The 21,363-nt window shown below is 39.4% G+C and overlaps 1 protein-coding gene and 1 long non-coding RNA gene across 26 annotated transcripts in view; both read left to right on the top strand.

The window, feature by feature from the left end:
• The first annotated feature begins 122 nt into the window (after nucleotides 1-122).
• The window catches only part of LOC6581829 (protein phosphatase 1 regulatory subunit 12B), a 30,108-nt gene continuing 8,867 nt past the window's right edge, over nucleotides 123-21,363 (top strand). For 4 of the 25 annotated variants that reach the window (XM_044010095.1, XM_044010094.1, XM_044010092.1 and 1 more), the window contains exons 1-17: nucleotides 123-303; nucleotides 1,605-2,041; nucleotides 9,537-9,649; nucleotides 9,706-10,251; nucleotides 10,295-10,404; nucleotides 10,945-11,127; nucleotides 11,271-11,384; nucleotides 11,447-11,540; nucleotides 12,329-12,727; nucleotides 13,145-13,255; nucleotides 13,476-13,631; nucleotides 13,849-14,041; nucleotides 15,565-16,461; nucleotides 17,992-18,136; nucleotides 18,197-18,430; nucleotides 18,506-18,603; nucleotides 18,753-18,815. In XM_044010095.1, the coding sequence (XP_043866030.1) occupies nucleotides 1,787-2,041; nucleotides 9,537-9,649; nucleotides 9,706-10,251; nucleotides 10,295-10,404; nucleotides 10,945-11,127; nucleotides 11,271-11,384; nucleotides 11,447-11,540; nucleotides 12,329-12,727; nucleotides 13,145-13,255; nucleotides 13,476-13,631; nucleotides 13,849-14,041; nucleotides 15,565-16,461; nucleotides 17,992-18,136; nucleotides 18,197-18,430; nucleotides 18,506-18,603; nucleotides 18,753-18,815 (3,711 nt within the window). In that variant the 5' untranslated portion in view covers nucleotides 123-303; nucleotides 1,605-1,786. Of the gene's footprint in view, nucleotides 304-1,031; nucleotides 1,071-1,472; nucleotides 1,513-1,604; nucleotides 2,042-9,536; nucleotides 9,650-9,705; nucleotides 10,252-10,294; nucleotides 10,405-10,944; nucleotides 11,128-11,270; nucleotides 11,385-11,446; nucleotides 11,541-12,328; nucleotides 12,728-13,144; nucleotides 13,256-13,475; nucleotides 13,632-13,848; nucleotides 14,042-15,564; nucleotides 16,462-17,991; nucleotides 18,137-18,196; nucleotides 18,431-18,505; nucleotides 18,604-18,752; nucleotides 18,816-21,363 lie in introns of those variants that run through there. The other 21 variants (XM_015162085.3, XM_015162084.3, XM_032731363.2 and 18 more) reach the window with 17 other exon arrangements.
• LOC122757577 lies at nucleotides 18,824-19,752 on the top strand. Its single transcript, XR_006357660.1, has 2 exons — nucleotides 18,824-19,132; nucleotides 19,358-19,752. It is a non-coding gene; the product is annotated as an uncharacterized LOC122757577 (long non-coding RNA).

Genomic DNA, 21,363 nt, shown 5'->3' with positions numbered 1-21,363 from the left:
GTTGAGGCAACATGTGGCGACAGTCACATTTTTCGCTCACAAACAGCGCGCATTCACCATGAGCAGCAACATGTCACACTGACAGGGTCGCTCTCTTCTCTCTGTTTGGCGCTGTCTCTCTCTTTCATCAGTTTCATTTTAACCTTTGTCGTGGCCGCACGGAATGGCACGGATTGGTGAACGAAATTAAATTATCAAATTTATCCGAAATATGCACAATAAATTGAATTATTGTGCATTGCACTGTCTACGCGTCTGAGCACTAAAACAGTGCCCTATAATTTGCGCGTGCCGAATAGCAAAGTAAGTGCGTTTGCCTCTGTGCTCGTATCGGGCTCGATGCCGTTGTGCTGTGAAAAGTTTTTACTGCAATTTATACATTTTTCTCAACGTTTGCATATGTATGCGTGCGTGTGTGTGTTTGAGGATGGAGGCGCTGTTAAATACCTTTACATAATTACGCGCAGTATTTTTAAGTATTATAATTGGACTACAAAATCCCATTATATAAATTAAAGACGAATAGATTTAGTGAAAATATCGGTTTCCATCTTTAGTAGCGTACTTCGTTCTATTTACCCGCGTACCGACGTCAGCGTCGCGGCTGTTGAATTTATGTCAAATTGGTAACATACACACACACGCACACAGTGTTGCATATTGCGTGTGTATGTGAGCGCAAGAGAGAGTGTGTGTGTGTGTGTATGCGTGGAAGAGCAAGCGAGGCGGAGAGAGAGTGAACATACGTGCAATGATAAACAAAGTGTAAAGAGCAGCAGCAACAAATGTTCTTTATTTTCTATTATATGCTCCCATTAATATTTGAAACTATACCATTGTGCGTATTCTGTGCTAAAATATAAGCGAAGTGCGACAACCCTGCACTACAACTGCAACATCAAAATGCCAGCAGCGCCCTAACGTCAACGTTGTCAGCGGCAGAGCAGCAGAGCGGCTGAGCGTCGGCAGTGTTGTGTTTAATGTCAAATTTATTTACGCGCAACTTTTGGTTCAATTTTTTTTCTTTGCAGCCAGGAGCAGCAGCGCAGCATCGCGCAAATGGATACAATGTTTGTTTTTAATGTTAAGCGAAAACTAAGAATCAAAAAAGAAGTGTGATAAATGCTAACACGAAAATTGTTTTGCAAGCGTGTGTAGGAAAACCGTTGGTGAGAACGCGCCAGCCTGCATGCGCGCCTCAGTGTGTGTGTGCTTGTGTGCTTGTGCTGTGTGACTCTCCTCTGCTCCCGGGAGCGAGTGAGTGAGTGTGCGTTAGTGTATGCGTCTCGAAGTGTGTTTGTGTGTGTGTGTGTGTGCAGTGAAGTGCAAAAGAAACACGATAAAAAAAAACACGCCAAGCAGTTGCGCCCGTTTTAGCTGATAAAGCGTATAGAAAAAAGTACAACAACAACACACACAAAGCAGTAGGCACGAAACGAGTGAAAATAGAAAATTAATAATTAGCTAGAAGAAGCAGCAGCACCAGCACCGACATTCACACACAGACAATTTGTAAGTGATCAGTGCTAAAAAAAAAAAAAAGCAAAAATACAAAAATACAAAATAATATCGAAATTAATGGGAAATTTTTTTTCTATAAATAGTGCAAATCAAAATTCTCGGTGCAGCGAACAACTGCGATTGCAAATGCAATTGCAATAACAATAGCAATTACAAAAGCAACAACAAAAACAAGATACACAGCAATTAAATTTTAAGTGCAACTGTGTGTGGCGCCTCAAGCGCCGTTATTTAATACCAAGCACCTCAACAAAAAGCCGTCAAAATGTCATCGCTAGAGGTGCGCAACAATTCGGCCATGATGAAGCGGGCCGAGCAACTGAAGCGCTGGGAGGAGTCCGACACCAATCGAGCCGCTCCCTCTCCACGCCACGAGCACAGCCGCAGGATCAAATTCAGCTCGGGCTGTGTTTTCTTGGCCGCCTGTCTATCGGGCGACAAGGAGGAGGTGGTGCAGCTGCTCGAGCAGGGCGCCGACATAAACACGGCCAATGTTGACGGGCTCACGGCTTTGCATCAGGTGCGTATTACATACATATAAACCCATACACTACCTGTCTCACTCTGGCATATGTATCAATGATAAACTGTGAAATATATAAATGGAGCACATTACGTCAGTGATTGCGAACACGCGACCCCAGCAGGAATTGTAGCAGTAGCAAAAGTGAGCGGGTGCGGGAAGTGGTTGTGGCAGGGTGTTGCTTTGCTTTCGAAACTGTTGCGCCGCCCAACTGAGCAGCGTTGCTAGCGTCGCAGCTGCCGTGAACGTCGGCGCATGCTACACATCTTTGATACCCTTAGCTGGCATAGAAGGGGTATCATGATTTTGATATAATGATTTTGAGCATGTTATATATCAATGTGGTGAGCCTGAGTAATCAAAAGTAAATTCAAATTGGTATAGAGTAAACGGTCGTCCTCTTCGGTCGTACTAGGAATAGGACCTCCATATGGAAATAGCAGGTGTGGAAAAGAGAATCATAAGACTTCAGTGCTCTGTTTGCGATATAGCTGCTCTAATGCATTTAACACAAATAAGGTATATCGGGAACTGGCAGTTTAGAACCATATGATTCATTTGCAGGGTATTTGCTATCCGTTCAATTAATAGGTTTTTGTTACGGCGTATTTCGTGCTCTCGCTGCGGTTTCCAAAGCACCGCAAAAACCACTAAAACATTAACAAATACATTTCTAATGCAAGCCGACGATTTACAAGTCGAATGCCCGAAACAACAACAACAACAGCAGCAGAAACAGCAACAACAATAGCAACAAACAGCAAACGGCGCAAGCATTAAATAAGAAAAATACAAAAAAAAATCTATTTTTAAATGCCAAGAAAAATATACAATATACACACATATATGTATATACAAATTACATATGTGTATGTCTATATACATATATACTTATATATATATAGATATAGACAAATGCGCGTTGTATATAGAAAAGATTTTCGCAAAATCATTTTCATTTTTCTTTCAATTTCGTTCGTTTGTTCTTTGGGCCACATCGCATGAAAAATTTATACTTAAAAACAAGAGAAAGAGAATGAAAAAAATGAAAAGCCATAGCGGAAAATAAAATTGAAATCTTTGTTGAAATTTATTTCATGTGGCGCCTTTCAATGTAAATACAAAGAGAAGAGACAGTTCAATGTATTTTGGCGAGAGAATGCTTATAATATAAATAAGATACATTTCAATATTTACTCAGATGTATTGGAAAATTTTGATATTGAAGCAACTCTTTTCAACAGAATCTAAAAAAAGATGAGAAAAACCAAAAAATCCTATATTTACATGGTAAAAACAATTTAAAATTGTATATACAAATATAATATACATAGAAAAATATAGAACATATGCAATTATAGCAAACAATAGTCATGGCTCGTCTGTGCGTGTGTGCGTGTGCGCATACTTTTAGCAGTAACTGTCTTTTTTGTTTGCAGTTAATTGATTTTAATTATGCTGCGCCCGCTAAGAGTCAAGAGATATTTTCACCGTTTAGTTGCGGCGCACTTGTTAACCAGATGTTAATATCTACATAATCAGATATCGGGTGGGCTGTCGGGGGCGCTGAGGGCGTAACTGTAATTGCAGCAATAATAACAATGGGAACTGTGCAAAGTCTTGAATTACCTGCGGCTGTTGTTGTTGCGGCTGCTGCTACTTCTGTAGTAATAGTTTTTGTTGTTGTTGTTGTTTAACCGCAAAAATGAATTTCTATTGCATTTATTATGTGCTGTAAGTATTATAATTAATTAATTCATCGCTGATTTCGTTGATCAAAGTCAAAGCGAAGGCTCTGCTTGTATGCTTTCTTTTACAAGTGAAAATTGTTTGTTTCGGCTTTCATTCATAAACAAGCAACAAGCAAACAAGCAACAGCAGCTAAAACAACAACAACAATTACAAACAGAGCCAAAACACCTGGCTGCCATTTTCAATGGCAAAATCCAAAACGGCTGCCACCTTCGGCTATGAATGATGATGATGATGACAAATTAAACGACGGACAGCCAATGCGATAGACAAACGGACGGACAGACAGAAAGACAAACTCTTGGGGGCGGTCCGTTGACATTCAACTCGATGAAGAGAAAAACTGAGGTTGCAGCAAAATACAGTAATAAATTAAAATTTTGTTTATTTACACATGTTGTAGATTTTCCTTACATATTTTCCACAACAGTTTCAGTGTTCTTAGTTCAAGGATAATGCGATTTTTTAAAATATCAATTTGTCGCATGGCCGCACGTATTTATTATTGCTATAATTAAAGTGTTTTTCTCTTATTTAATTGGGCCATAAAATATATAAGCTCTGCGGACAAGGCAAAGTTCACGGCCTAAGAGTGATACAGTTAAGAAAGAGAAAGATAGAGAGAGCTAGAGAGGGATTTGATGTTTTTGGTCTAAATGCTGCCTTTTGTTGTTTGAATCATATCCTCTGAATACAATCTCTTTATTTTGTTTTGGCTTCCGCTGAAACGTTTTTAAAGACTTGTAGAAGGAGTATTATGAGATTATCAAAAAGAGAATTTATGCATTAAAAGTTGAGTCTATTAGCACGGTCAGTCAAGTTATTTGGAATCATATTTAAATTTAAGTTATTTCTCAGGCTTTCAGCTTTGTTATAAATTTATATAGAAGCAATAGATATTAGTAGGGTATTGAGTGTTCGTTGTGCTTGAGATATTTATTCTTTTTAGTCTTTTTCGCTACTTTTTCGTTTGCTGGATTATAAAAAACACGCGTTTGCGCAACACTTGAACCGTTATGGTCACATTATAATTAAGATGTCTTTTAGATTTCGGTGACATGTGTCTACAACAACAAGAACGACAACAACAACAATCGCGAGAGCAACAGAAAAGCCTTGAAATAATGTATCATAATTTAATCGTAAATGCTGGCCAATTAGTTTGATCCATTCGCAATTGACTGACTGCGGAGTCTGGCTAAATAAATTGTCGCATAAATTAGCTAATTATATTGTCAAGCTTGCAAATTGAGCGATATCTCGAAGCGAATATATAAAGCATTATAATAATAATGGCAACAAATCATGAACGTGATCGTTAGATGACCCCAAATTGATATTCAATGTGATCGCCGGCTCTCTCTCGCTCTCTCTCTCTCTCTGTCTGTCTGTCTCTTGAATTCTCCGTCTCTTTCATGCCGAAATCCTGTCTCGGAAATTGTTGTTCGGTTTGTGCGTGAGTTTTCCAAAAGAAAAATCAAAATCAAAAGCAAAAGCAATAATAATAGAATATTGTTTTCTTGTTGTTGTTGTTGATATTGTTAACGCGCTTTATTGACGTGTTTTGTAACCTTGGCCCGGTTCTAACTCTTCGATCTCTCTCTGTCTCTCTGACAACAACATGGCAGACGGACATACGGACAGACGGACATCTCAACGCACAGACAGATACGCGCAATATACAGCAAAACAGATACAAATCAAAAACATCCTCAAGAATTCACAGCGCGTGTTGCATATAGATAAATGTATATATACATATGTGTATATTGTATCTGTATACATATATACATATATAAATGGTTTGCTGGCTCTGGCTACATTTGATTTGATTTATTTCTCGTTTGGTGTTTTACACCCAAAATAACAAACGATGCTGAAAATCTTGCGAATTGAGCAAAACTGAAAAATCATTCTATGCGCTGCGATCGCAAGTGTGTGTGTGTGTGTGTGTGTGAAGAGTGCATTGCATAATACCATTTCGAGCAAAATCTAAAATAACAACAACAGCAACAACTGCCAAATGTACATTTAGCCATTAAATTTTTGTAGATTTTACAACTGTCTTCCAACCAGCTCCCAGTTCTGCTTCCAATTGTATTATTTGAGCTCATTTTATTGCTCACATAGATACACACACACAAAAATAGAGGCATACAGCTAGGAAAATCTTTTGAAAAAAAAAAACAACTAATTTTGAAAATTTTCTATTGCTTTTAAGGCGAAGAAGAGAATTTTTTTATTTTTGCAATATCCATGACGAAATGTTCACAAATATAGCTCATCATATATCATTATATATCTACGATCTGTATATTAAGGGTGCTTAGACGAAAGTGGTTTTTAGAAGTGGACATGTGCTGCGGCAAAGATCTATAAACATTCGGATAAAATATATGTATATAATTTAGGAATATGAAACACACTTCTATTAATTATCCAAGTAAAATATTTGATTTTGTGCTGTTCGGCCTAATATCTTATGTTTATGTATATATACAAATATACATTTAATATTATACATTTCAGTCTAATATGCTTTTATATATATATATATATATATATATATATAATCATCTCCCTTAAACTGTGCTGATTAATGTGGCCCACTCGGACATTCCGAACGATCGTAATATCATAAACAAATTCTATGAGCTATTTTTCGCCCCAATATACACAATTTCTAATATTCAGAATTATAAGGAATTTCTTTATGCCGCCTATTGTGTATACATTCTTTGTTTCTTTATCATGTCCAAGCATTTATTATGGCATATGTATATATGTATTCCTATTGGATCTGCGAGCAGGTGGCTCTGCTCCAGTCTAAACTGTTGGTAAATCTATGTGAAATAACTCAACTGACCAACTGACCAAAAATCCGACGAGTCGAGTGGAACCAATAGACGTCGTCTTGTTTCTATTGCTTCTGATTTGTAGAATTATTTTTTGGCAGCTAGGCGAGGGCGAGGCATTCAAGCGGCACAAGAACTTTCGCTCAAAATAAATCGAAAAAAAAAACAAAAAATGAACTAAAATTATTTGAAATTATGAAGGCTTGCCATGAGCCATAATACATACCATTTAGCCATGTGCACCGCCATTGTGTATCCAAAATGCGAATCTTTTGTATATATTATATAGTCGAGTCGCATTGAATATTGGACAAATGCCTTGAAGCATCCGCTGCTAATTCAATTTGTTTTAGGCAAAACCAAAAATATCTCATGAAGCGTTTTGCTTGCTTCATCAGCGAATCTTTGATTATCGTAATGACTGTTCGCTAAAGCGATTCACTAGATTACGTTTAAGTAAATGGATCGATTTTTGTATTTTTTTTTTGTATTTTCAACTTTATCTAGAATCCTTCTATATTATATATATACTTCTGTCTATCTCAGCTTTTGTTCCTTTATTACTCTATCATTGTTTCTTGATTGCTCTAATAATGAATCTCTCCATACCTTTGTTCTTACTCTCCTTTCCTCTCCCTTGATTATTTCCCCTGTATATCCATCGTTCATTGTGCAAACTATGTTAATTAGTTTGGTTGAGGCTAGAGTATAAACTAGCTGCATTGTAATGAAAACTTCAACAGCACTTATGAAGAAGAAGAAGAAGGAAGGATGTTGGCTCTAGTTGATATGCAGCTTAGTGTAGCAAGAGGGCGCTGGGTTTATGAGTAGTTAAGCGGCTTGTTGCTGCCGCGCAAAGCCGTCTCAACAAGTTGCTGCTGATTGCAGTTGCATGCGGCGTATACGTAATGCGGCGGGGTGAATAACATTTCACAAAAAAAAAAAATTAAATAAAATAAAATGGCCAGTAGAGGGAGAGAGCGGAGAATGAGATAGACTGAGTGAGAGGTAAGAGACAAAATACTGCTCAATGGCGTGCCAAAAACAAAAGGCTAAACTTAGCATGCAATTCGCAGACCGATTTGCGCGCTGGCCAAGAAAATGAAATTCGCTTTCAATGCAATGAAAATAGCACAGAATTTGCTAGGGATGTTGCGGCTGCCGTTGGTGCTGCTGCTGCTATGGCTGACATTAACACCAGGCCAGAAATCAAGAGTCACAAATTGCCTAGCAAATAGCTCATGTCAAATTTTGCATGCCACAGTCGTCGTTGTTGTTGTTGTTATTGTTGCTGGGATGGTCACGCGTGGGCGGGCCGCCCATCGCTGTCGTCGTCGTCGTCGTCGTCGTCAGCTGTCGCTGTCGTCAGTTGGTCAGTTTATCAAAATTGTTCATAATTAATTAATTGGCTGCGTTCCAGATTTGCAAATTGCTCTCAGTCCCTCTCTCTCTCCCCCGCCATTTAGTTCTCTTTAGTTTGGTTTGGTTTGGTTTTGTGTTCCGCCTTTTATGCGTTTTACTGCGAAATGGAAATTGCTTTTGCATTTTGCCCCTTAAAAATAAAACCAAAAAATCTTCTAAATTAACATATGTGGCGGACTATAAAAGAAATGAATTATGCAAAAGAAACAAAAAAAATTTGATTTTGAATACCTCACACACGCTTATCAAATGGCAACAATTGTGCGAATGGGTATTCGAATACGTATTGGTATTGGAGCTTGAAGTTCTTGTTGTTCTCTTTTCTATTTTATTGTTAAGAATTCTTATCGGCATTTCACTGCCCACTAAGCGCCGCATTGTTGTCGTCGTCGTCGATGTTATTGTTGTTGTTGTTGTTGTTGTTGGGCGGGTTTGTCGCTAGATAGCGGCATATAGAAGCCGACGGAGTTGCTCACGATGATATCATCGCCATCATCGGCTGCCGTCGTTGTCGTCGTTGTCGTTGTCGTTGTCGTCTTCATTCTGCATACGCAGACTGGCAATGTCTTCGTTTCAACGGAAATCCGCATAAACAACGTTGCCCATGTGCCACAGTCGGTACCAGAGTTCCAGTCTATATAATTATCTATGTATATGTAACACTGGATTGTGCATATGTGTATGTGTGTGAGTGTGTTTACTTTAGCGTTTTTAGCAAGATAAACACAAATGAAGCAGAGCTATTAAAACATGGCACAATTACTTATACAAAAACATGCCCCAGCAGTATAAGAGTCGATAAACGACGGAAAGTCGGATCCCCAAAGATAAAAATAAATTCGCACAATATACATTGATACATTTCATTGTATTTAGTCGAAGCTTTAGCATAAGCAATTGCCAAACAGTAAACAAGGGGCATATGTAAATTGATCGACTGTGAAGAAATGCAAATTATATCAAAAAGCAGCTTCAAATAATTGTTAAATTATTCATTTTCTTTTGTCTGCGCCTCGGAATTTGTCGAATGTAATATGAGAGGTTCATTGGCCAAATCAATTGAAAGTATTTGGATTTTTTAACATCAGCGAAATCGTTAAACAATTTAATTTTGTATATGTGTTTTATATAGCATAGTTAGCGGATCATTAAAACTAAACTTATCTAAATAATGAGACTAGTTTCAGTTGAATCACGTTAATATAAATTGTGTATGCAATATCAAAGTCCATTTCATCTTTTATACTCTTATACCATTTATACAAGCTCTTATACTTTTTATACCCACTCCGATGCTGTTTATAAACATTCTTACGTATCTTAACAACTCTTATACTGTTTGTGCAATCTCTTATAATTTCTATACTCTTATAAAATTTTTTTGTAAGAGTCTTATAAACCAACTGTGAGACATCCATCATTATAAAATTGATAAAATTTGCTAATCAAATTATTTATTACAGGCCTGCATCGATGACAAACTCGACATGGTTGAGTTTTTAATAGAGCACGGAGCCGATATTAATCGGCAAGACAACGAGGGCTGGACGCCACTGCATGCTACCGCCTCCTGCGGGTGAGTAACCATCCCACAAAATACGGGACACCTTCACTAATGAGCCGCGTTTACAGCTTTGTTAGCATAGCCTGCTACCTGGTGGAGCACAACGCGGATGTGGCTGCCGTGAATAGTGATGGGGATCTGGCACTGGATTTGGCCATCGATGTGCAGCATATGCCCATGATTAACTATATGGAAAAGGTGGTGCAGGAGCTCAATATTGATGTGGATCAGGCACGCAGAGCCGAGGAGCAGGCCATGCTGAAGGATGCGAAGCGCGGTGATCTGTCCGAAGTGGATCGACCGCATCCGAAAACAGGTGCAACAGCGTTGCATGTGGCCGCGGCCAAGGGCTATGCGAAAGTGATGCGTCTGCTGCTCGCCGCTGGCTGCAACGTGGATAGGCAGGACAACGATGGCTGGACACCATTGCATGCTGCCGCACACTGGGGCCAGAAGGAGGCGGCTGAAATGCTGGTTGAGTCACTGGCCGATATGGATATCACGAATTATGCTGGCCAGACCTGCATCGATGTGGCCGATCGCAAAATGGTCAAATTCCTCGAAGAACTGCGCGCCAACAAGCGCAACAAACGGCGTCCATCTAGTCAAATCAGGTGAGTTTAGAATGATTCAATCAAATCAATTAAAACCAATTAGAAATCATTCGTTCTCTTACAGCAGAATCTCAGATGCGATTGAAAATCATGTGGACAAAACACGAACGAAACTCGTACGCGTTGAAGTGAGAACTGATACCGCTAAGGATGGTGCGTACAATTAAATGCAGCAAATCCTTTCAGAAATCCTCCCACTCAACCCAAGCGCAGCCGTTGATTTGCATATTTTATATAAAAAGTTTTCTTTAATTTCTATGCCAAATTTTGTGCGTGTCTTTGTTTGTTTTTCAATTGTGTCGCTCAATTAGGTTCTCATGCGCGTTAATATTTCGGTTCAAAGCATTTAATTACAAACACACTTGTCACTGCCTTTGTCCAACTCCACGCCCATGTCCACGTCTCATCTCATCTCATTTCATCTCATATTTAGCTGCAGCTGCCTGCTTTGTATGTTTTGCGTCTCATCTTTATGATCATCAATGTCATCAAACTCGTCATCTAGTCAACAGTTTGTGTAATGCTCTCTCTTATACTCTCTCTCTCTCTCTTTTTCCCTGACTCGCTGCTTGCTACCTCTCTCTCTTACTCTCTCTGTGTCTGTATCAACCGACCGCCCGCCCGCCCGCTCACATTCTGCTGTCTGTCTTTGCTCTATTTGTGTCTTGTCTTTGTCCACACCGCACACTGCAGCTGCGAGCGGCTCGCTTAATACCAGCGCCCACTTGGCGCCCCAAGATGTTGATGCTATAGTTGAGACTGCTGCCACGGATCATAATGATGATGTTGATGTTGATGATAATGAAGATGATACCGATTCAGAGCTCAGCGACTCCACAGAGAGCTCACACAGCACAAGTTTAACCGAGAGCGAAGGTAGTCGCTAAATTGTTTAGTGTCTCAGTTACTTACCCAACCCTCAATGTGCTTAAAGCCTGCATTAAGCAAAGACTAACCGTTTTCTATAGATATCCTTGAATATATTCATATATCTAATGATTGTGTATTTGCATTTACAGCTGAAAATGTTAAGCCCAATCAGCATATTCATGCCGCCGAGCATTCTGGCGAGGAGGAGGCGCCCTGGCGACGCAAAACGCTGCGTACGCCCAACGACAGTCCCACTAAGAATCGTACGTCATATACATCCCTAATTATTTCTAGCTAATAATAGTGTATTTATCTGGCGTTACAGAAGTTCCTGACAAAGAGCTAAGCGGCAAGAGCGCCAATGAGACCGCCAACGATGTCATCTTGCGACGCACCCAAAGCTTTGAGAATGATCAAAAGTGAGTTTAGCGCACACACGCACACCTGTGCACACCTTTTATAACTAGACATAAATGCGTGCCACACACACATACACTGTTACATATTCATACACACACATACACGCACACTGCAAATTAACCCGCATTTTATATATTTAATGTGTCACAATTTGCACAACACTTTCGATTAATTTTGCTGTTTGTGTTTCACTTTTTGCTGATTGCCAGCCGCTTATCAATAAACACCTCACGCAGCTTTCACACACACACAGACTTACACATAACACACAGACATGCTCACACACGGACACAAATACACCTACTTCTATTTGTATTGACCATTATCGAACTTTTTAAATTTAGCCATACTGTCAACTGTTCAACTGTTGCTCGAACAGCCAATGAATCAGTTATAAAATTTCGAGAATTAATTTATTGTATAAATGGTCAGAGTTTAGTGTTCAAATTCTCTAGAGAGCATTCGAGTCTCTGCTGCAGCGCTGCGGCGAATTGTGAAGCACAAACTAAACAACAGAAAAAAGCTTACGAACTTGAACAAATTTTTATACTTTTTGAAAACTTGATTTGTTTTGCTATTTATTTTTGTTTTATGTGTGTTCTTTTCCTTATGTGCAACAACTACAACTACTACTACAACAACAACAATTATTCACATCGCACCAATTCATCAAACGCTTATCAAAAAATCCAATTCTAACCCGCCCGCCCGCCTGCCAACCAACCCTGCCTGCCCGTCCGCCCGCCTGTCTGCCCATCTGCCCGTCTGTTCCACCTGATCCGCGCAGATTCTATCAAAAGTACAATGAGCTGCGGGCACGCATAAAGGCGAACTCATGTCCCATACTGCCAGCGACGACGGCGGCGAATGCTCTGCCCGGCAATAATGCTAATAACAACAATAACCAAAGTAGCAATAACAACAACAATAACAATAACAACAATAATAATAACAATAAGAGCGCGCTGCTGTTGGGAAAGACTGTGAGCACAACCAGCATCAGCAGCAGTGGCAGCAGCAGCAACAACACAACAACAACAACAACTACTACTACAACCACATTCTACACACACACCAACAACACAACCACAACAACAACAGCAACTGCAGCTGCTACAGCCTATCCAAGTCAAATTTATAGCGTACAAAGATCGGCATCCCTCAAAGATAACTCAGTATATTTCAGGTTTGTTTTGTGTTAATCGAAAAAGAAGAATTCGGTAACGCCTCTAATCACAACTCCTAACTAACTGTAATTAACTAGCAAGTAATTTATATAACAACTATAGAAATGTAAACTAAACTCTATATATATATATAATCATTGCTTTGCTTAGCTTCTATATGCATATATATGTAGTCTATATACCTATATATGTATATACATGTATCCTCGACAAACTCTCATTGCACCAACAACAAAGTCTACTTAACATTTATCTAGGCAATGCGCACTATGTCGTCTATCTCTCTTAGATGTGATCTAGAACACCAGTTAGCGATTCTCTTTAATGTTTGATCTCTCTTTTTCATCTCTTCCTTTCTCTCTCTCTCTCTCTCTCTCTATCTGTCATTCTCTCAATTTGTATTGCTGCTCTCACAGGAAACCAATTGCTCCAGCTACGATGCTTACGGCAGCAACAACAACGACTACAACCACAACAACGACGCTCAGCTCACCCGCATCAACTGTGCTCACCCCACCTATTCGCAGGTAAGTGTATAAATAGATTAAAGTTATGCATTGGCAGCTAGAGGCTTAAGTTGTTAGGGATCAAATACATTATATATTTTCAGTTATACTTAAATTTTTTTAACGGGAAAAAAGAAAGAAATATATCGGTTTTATGTTATGTTTAAATTTTCTTGTACAACTATTTTAAGTTTTATATTTTATCATCGGTTTATTATATATATACCTAAAAATTCATCAGCAATCCGGCCAGCAACAACAACAACAATAATAATAATAACATCAACAACAACAATAACAACAACAATGGTAACTCTACGGCCAGCGCCAGTGCGAGCGATGTGGAGACCCCGAAACCCAAGCAATCGGCTGGCAATATATTCAAGAACTTTTTCAAGTAATGTTCATGAAGCATAACTGTTAATTGGTTAACAACTGTTGTATTGCGCTAACCCGAAAAGCCGTTTAAATCTGTGCTAGCTCTGCTAACTCAATTCTGCCCCGCCCAAAACGTGTAGCATGTGCCGCGAGCTGAGAATCTCATTTTTCGTTGATGTGTCCTTGATTATTAGAAATTTAACTAATCAATGCGTATATCTTTTCTCTCCATGTAGATCCTTTGTGCCGCCTGTGCGTGACGAGGAAAGCGAAACTCAACGCAAGGCTCATGCGAAGCGAGTACGTGAGACGCGTCGGTCCACGCAAGGCGTTACGCTCGAGGAGATCAAGAGCGCCGAGGAGCTGGTGAAGAAGAAGAACCTGGGCATGAACAACAACAACAACAATAACAACAACAACAGCAGCAGCGTAAGTACTATGTGGGCCCAAGACAGATAAAAGAAACAACTTAGAAACAAATCTCACCCAACAAATCCACACACATCGAAATCAAGAGATCGTTAGCATATATCGTAGATCAGCGAGAGCCATACACACGTAATCATCCAGCATATATAAACTAGATGTAAATACAATATACTCTTATGTTCTATGTAGTTGAAAAGGAGTTTTCATTTACACACACACACACATACACAAGATGTCATACAACACCAACACCAACGACAACAACAACAACTGCTTATGGTTATGGTGTTCCCATTAATGTATTCGTTGTGTTTTGTCTTCCCCCTAAATAAAGAGAGTATGTGTGTGTGTGTGTGTGTGTGTGTGTGTGAGCGAGTGCGTGTGCAGCTGTGCACCTCACTTGCTCCCCCTCCCACTCTCTGTCAGCCTCCATATACCTATATCATATCATTGCAGTCGTTTAGTGTTCTCACTACCCACATTTCAAATATGGTGTTTGTCAATTTCATATATCCCACCCACTATCGATGTGCGAATGTGTGTGCGTGTGTGTGTGTTAGCATGTTTGTTCAGCCTAGTTTTAAAGAAATTAAGCTTTATGGTAGCACTTAGTGAAATTCAATTCTGTTTTCCCAAGCACCATGCAACCGAGCGACACTTGAGACACTCTTCAAGCATATGGTCCGCTTGCATAGTGTGCGGGGAAATGGCAGTCAATCCAAGACTGTGGTTTAGTTGCTCATGTTGTCAATCAGTGCGTTCTCTCATCAATCAATCAAATTGAATCAAAGTTGATCAGTCAGCCGATCAATCAATCAGCACTCATTTAGCCTGCGTTCAGCTGCAACAAATTTAACAATCAAAACCGAGCGCCAATCAAATTGTATTTTTTACTGCGTTTGCGTTTGAGATCGAGTTCGTTTTCTTTTTTGTATTGTTGCGCCGCTGATCAAATTGAAAGTAAATAAATGCCTCGCAAACGCCGCCTTCGCCCGCCACGCCCAGCGCTCGCTGCCCGCCCATAATGCCGCGTTCGTAACGGTTCATCAAAATGAAAATCAAACACAAAATCAAAATCGAAATCAAAATTTTCATTTATGTGCAGTTTTCTCGTTTGATATAAGAGTAGTCTGATTTCATCAAAACGAATTGTGTAATTAATTGTATGTATTTTAAGTTATTTTTATTTTTACTATACAGTTTTGTATATACCATATATATATTATATACAGAGCATACTTATGTATTTCTGCATGAGGCAATTTGCATGCGTTTACAGTTTTTTTTTTTTCCTAAAGTATATTAAAGTGCCAGGGCACTTTACGTATGTCGTATGTATGTCTTATATCGTTTATCGTAAACTGTTTATGATCGTTAGCGTGACCCTTAGCAGACCCTATTACCCTGGTTAGCCTCTAAAAACGTTTAGAATCTCATCCAGAAACGCCATTTGATTTTTGTTTTTGGAGACAACGCGCAGGTCAACTGTTTTTTATTTGTTCCACAACTAATATTATTAACAGAATGAAACAAGCTCCACCACTGCAACACCAGCAACTCCAAGCACAACAACTGCAACAACAACAACGGCAGCAACAGTCAACAATAGCAGTGAGAACGATTTTGACGACAGCAGCCAGCCAGAGGCGCAGCCCCCACCACCGCCCACAAGTCCGCCACCAGCCATAATACCCAGGACAGCAACCACAGCAGATGATTCGGAAATAATTGAAGCTGTGGTTGGCAGCGCCGACACCACCGCTAGCTTCACACTGGCACCGCCAGCACACACACATGCTGCTGGCGAGGATGATGACCAGCAGACGGCGGTCAGTGCCAGCTATACGATAGTCTCTAGGCGAGAGAAGCCCGTCGAGTCTGAGACCGATCAGGAGAAGAAGAAACAAGAGGCGGAAGAGTCGAGCAGCCACAAACAACTAAAGACTGACCCAGTAGTTGCCAAGCAAGCGCGCGTGACGGGCACAGAAGCCAGCGGCGAGTCGACGCCGATTCCTGCAAGACCCACAGAGCTGCCGCTCGCCGCCGCAGCGCCAACTGAGAGCAGAGCGGCGACAACGCCGACGCCCGTAACAACGCCCGGCAGTCTAGAGAGTCCGGTGCGGTTGCGCGATAAGCGCAATCTGAGCAGCAGCTCGGCTGGCGGATCTGCTCAGGATGCGGATGGCAAGTCGGATACGGCCTCGCCAGTGGCTGCACATGCAGATTTTAATGCGCGCGACTCGTTGCTTAGCCTGTACGCGCGTCGCACTATGGAGAGTGGTGCAGGTGGTGTTGGTGGTGCGGCGACTTCTGCTGCTGCTACTGTTGTTGCGCCATCAACGTCTTCTTCTTCAAGCACATCCATATCAGCAGCTGAGCGACGTCCGTCTTGGCGTCTCAAGTTCGATGCGGGCTCAAAGGTATGCACACAACCACAACAACAACCAAGAACAGCAACAACAACTGACCTTTAATCGAACTGACCTTGAAAAACTATCCTTTGGTACGCTCCACACAATTATTTCGACTGGCTTTATGAAAAAATCAAACAGTGTGCGATATATGTTAAGCTTTAAGTGTAGCATGATTTTCGTTAGTGTAGAATATTTAAAATTATTAAACCAGGGCTGCAAAACCAAACTCAATTGTGAAGAGCTCTAGCTGAAATCTGAGTACAAAACGGTTTATAGCCTTGAACAAATTCAAATAACTTCGGTGCACCGAAGTTGCGTTTGCCCTTAAACAAACAAAAAATCACATATACTGAATGCAATTATGGTATATTTAAAGAAACTGTACAAAAGATAAAATAAATTTCCACAGAATTGTTATTATATATGTATACACATAATATTGCTTCCATATCAATAGAACTGCATATAAAATACATTGTGATTTTTTTGTAGTCAAGGGTTTCGCAATAAATGAATTTGTGTAATTTTTTTTATTGTAGTAGCTCCTATACATTGTTATACATTTTTGTTTGTCTTTTAAGTTATATAATTGTCTTTTAATTTAAATTTTTATTTGATTATTCATGAATGCCTGTCTGTCAATTGCTCTGCATTTGCCTTTTAATTTTAATAACTATCCTATGTATAAATATGTATATGTATGTATTTATGTATTTGTTTTTAATTGTAGCACTTTATGAACAATATTCCATATACTATATTTACTCTCCAAAACATGATATCGCACATTCGGTTAATGAACATTATTTATATATATATATATATATATATATATATATATATATATATATATATATATATATATTTATATATATGCATACAAACATGCCTAAATGCGTCTGCATCATTGAATATTATTCATTAATTAACGCTTATTAACTTTTTTGCTATGTATGGCTTGCTTTTTTTTGTTTAATTAAGTATTTATATATATGTAGTGTGTTTTATTAATATTTATTGACGGGGAACTAAAATTGCTTATAGTATATAGAAATTATATGCATATTCTCGTGGGGGATAAAACTTTTTGAAAAAAAAGTTTCGATAAAAAATGAATTTAATATTTAAAAAGCAAAAACGTGATAATTGGGTCAATTGCATGGTATCTTAAATTTAAATTTAAAGTTAAAATTACTAAATGGAAACATGGAAAATGTTATGTAAATGAAGGATTGAAGCTTTGGTATTAATAGTAAGAGCTGTTTTGGAATATATCAATTTTAAGGTTTCTGGCGTCTTGACTACTAAATTTGTACTAAAAACAACATTATCGATAACAATCAGCAATGGATTAATGAACAACAGATAAAACAACATTACCAGCATAGCTTTAAAAAGAAAATAAAAAACCACAAGAAACAAAAAAATACATACACACAAACAACAAAACAAATTAATAAATATATATATTTGATATTTCTACCATATCAAAAAAACGTAATTAACAATCTTTTCCTTCTTCTATAAACTGCGCAGTTCAAGCTGGAGGATATCACCAGCGGTGGCACCTACCCGCCCAATCAGAGCACCATCATACCCAGCGCACCAGCGGTCATGGCAGCGGTCAATTTGGCCAGCACCGCGGGCAGCCAGCGTCGCATCAGCAGTGGGCCCAATGCGCGTAAGTTGACTGCAAATGTAACTGTGATGAGCTCATATTAAACGTGCAACCTCTTTACAGTTAATGCTTCCAATCAGTCGCTCAACTCTGTGGGTCGTCCTGTCTCGGCGCCTAGTGAGAGCATTAATAATAGCGCCTATGTAACGCCACCGGCGCGCAGATATGAAACGTCTACGCTGCCGGCAACTGCCACAACAACAGCAACTGCAACAACAACTGCCACGACAGCCAACAACTCTGCAACGTCTGCATCCAGTGCCAACCATGCAACGGCCACCAGCCATGAAGATAAGGGTAATCTAGCAAAGACCCAGCCAAAAGACACAGTGCATCTAATCTGATTTCGCTCTGTTTCCTCTCTTCTATTAGATAACGACAAGGAGAATGATAATCGCACACAGACTGTTATACAGCGACGTCGCAAGCCCAAGCGCAGATCCACGGGCGTGGTGCATATCGATATGGATGTAAGTGAATCTCATTCTCTATATCTCTTAGCATCTCAGTCTGCTAATTGCCAGGCCATTTGTCAAACTAAATGAGCCATGCGCATCTGTCAACTATATTTAGACCAAATGCTAATTAGCCAAACTAATGTACGTAAATCTTTTGCCAGGAAATCGATCCAGAGCGACAACATGAAACGGCTAACAATGACAACGAGGATAAGGAGAAGGAGGTAAATTAAATAATTAAAAATAAGTAGATATAAATAAATTAGCTTATTATAATATGCGAATTTCGTTAGCCTGTTCCGAATTGTGCAAGATTTGAATATGAACTAATTTAAAGATAGATCAAGTGAATTTCAATTGATTGCTCTTTGAAAATAATGAATTTGAAAAGAAGCCCCATTTAAAAATAGTTCACATATGTCGAAAATTCAAAAGTCTTAAACAATTTGAACAATTCTCGGAATACGTTAAAGCTTTTCATTTTCGTTTGCGAGTGCTTTTCAACGAATTCGCAATTCGGAACATGGCTAATTATATATTTGTAAATATTCTTACCTATACACCTATACCGCAACAACAACAACAACAACAACAATATCAAGAACAATTGGAACATATATTTTAGTACATAATTATTTTCGCACCTTGGCAAAAATTGGGTGCACAGCAGCTGCCCTGTCTTCTATCTAAATGCGTAGTCAATACTGCAACACACACACTCATCCACACACACTTATATATTCGTCACACCTTGTCACAATTTTAGACAGTCCCGTGCGTCCTTCAAAGTAGCTGCTGCTCTGCTCCGAGCTCTGTCTGTTCCAATTAGCCGGCGACCCATTTGTGCAAAAATGAAAAAAAAAAAAATTAAATTATGATTTCCATTAGAAGAAGCGCCGAGAATAAGAAGCAGCAGCAGCGGTACTAGCACATATGCACGTGGCATTGTGAATGCCATTGCTCCAATTGTGAATGATAAGTGTGCAGCACGCAAATCCTTTCATGGCCGAGGTCAAAACTATTAGTGCACATCCAATTTGTGACAATATTTGAGAATTTGATTTTCATTGCTGCTCAGCGAACCTGTTAACAATTTATTCAAATCATTTGACCAAATGCCGTTGTTGACCATTAATAAAACTGTCACATTTTCTAAATGCATCTATTCGAAATGCATTGGGGTCTACATATTCGGCAGACAGTTTGTCTAGCTGCCTGTCGGTCATAAAGTCTGTTTGCGTGGCACATTTAATATATAAGAAATATATCTATATGTGGGGAATATTACAAATTGTTTCGATTTCTTATTTTTGCTATTAGATTTCTCTAGTCTCTGATTGGTTTGTTAATCCCTGAGCTGTGTTTAAGCTTGGCTTCTTTTCGACCATTTATTGTATAATATATTGAAATATATTTGCTATGAAGTTTAAGTTTTCTACGTTTATTTTACGATTCATGTCTAAAGCTGCTTAGTAGATTAATGAATATCGTTATCTTTTATTTAATTTTTAGTTACTTTCATAGGAAGAGCTAAAATATAGATATTCTTACTCCGAGCTTCCAATTAGAATCTTACCTTTATATATCTTAGAGCCGTTCAGCAATATCCAGAAATCTCCATTCGGCTTTAATTGCAACCCTGGTTGCTTAGTGTCTGACGAAATCTGCTGTGTCTAATCGTGTCAACCATTAAGACTGATTGACGACGTCAAGTGTTCTTTCGACATATATATAAGTATATATGTATAGACACGATTAAGTATGAGTTGTTGCTAAAAACTATTAAACACTTTCACAATGCGCTTTTCACACAACAAATTGCCCACTTAGAAGTGCCGCACGCCCCAAAACAGCATTGCTCACACGTACATTGAACTTTGTTGTTCGCCGTGGCATGCCCGCTCCCCCAGCCGGCTCCACTCCTCTGCCTTCTGGCCAGGCTGAAGAAATGTACAACATTTGCGCCGCATTTGTCGCTAAATTTATACATTTTGCAATTTTGCATTTCGCAGCTCTCGTTTAAGCATTTGTTTCCTCATTCCCTGCCGGCTGCACTTTCCTCGCAGAGAGAATCTTTGCGAGGAGGTAGGAGCAGCAGCATGCGATAGGGGCAGCCGTCATGTACTATATTTAGACGGAACGCTTTCGTTTCTTCTACTTTTTTTTTGGCCTAGTTATGATTGTGTTCTTTTAGGGTAGGGAAACGATGCAACTTTCAAATTTAAATTTAGTTATGTGCACTTCACTTCACTCCCCACTTGCACGGCCCGGCGGCTCTCTTGGTGGAGGCTGTCGCTCCCTCTCTTTGACATGTGTCACGTGTCGTTGACTGTTTCGCCTTTTGGCCCAGTTGCTGCCTGGGGGCTGACCCCAGCATAGTTTAGAACATTTGCTTCTCGGACATTGGGCCAAATAAGTGTGCGATTTACTAAATTTAGCTGCCAACACACATACACTCTCACAGGTGATACACATGCACACATATACCTGGTGTGCGCAATTCAAGTGAAACAAATAATGTCCATTGCTGCCAAGGCTTTTTCCTCCCAACAGCTGCAACTCTTTGTTTTCATATTTGATAGACGCACATACGTATATCTATATAGCATATAATAATCATTTTCTTCAGTTTTGTCAGCGTTTTTCCGGCTTTTCTTGCGTATTCTGTGCACTCAATCGATTTCTCTTAAAGAAAACTTCTCTTAACTTGTGACGTTCGTTCTCTCTCGCTGTCTCTCCCTCACTCTCGTTCTCGCTCTCTGTTGCGTTTTA

The sequence above is a fragment of the Drosophila mojavensis genome, unplaced genomic scaffold, assembly GCF_018153725.1.
Source record: "Drosophila mojavensis isolate 15081-1352.22 unplaced genomic scaffold, ASM1815372v1 contig_74, whole genome shotgun sequence".
NCBI classification, from domain to species: Eukaryota; Metazoa; Arthropoda; class Insecta; order Diptera; family Drosophilidae; genus Drosophila; species Drosophila mojavensis.
This window is presented reverse-complemented; position numbering and strand designations above follow the sequence as displayed.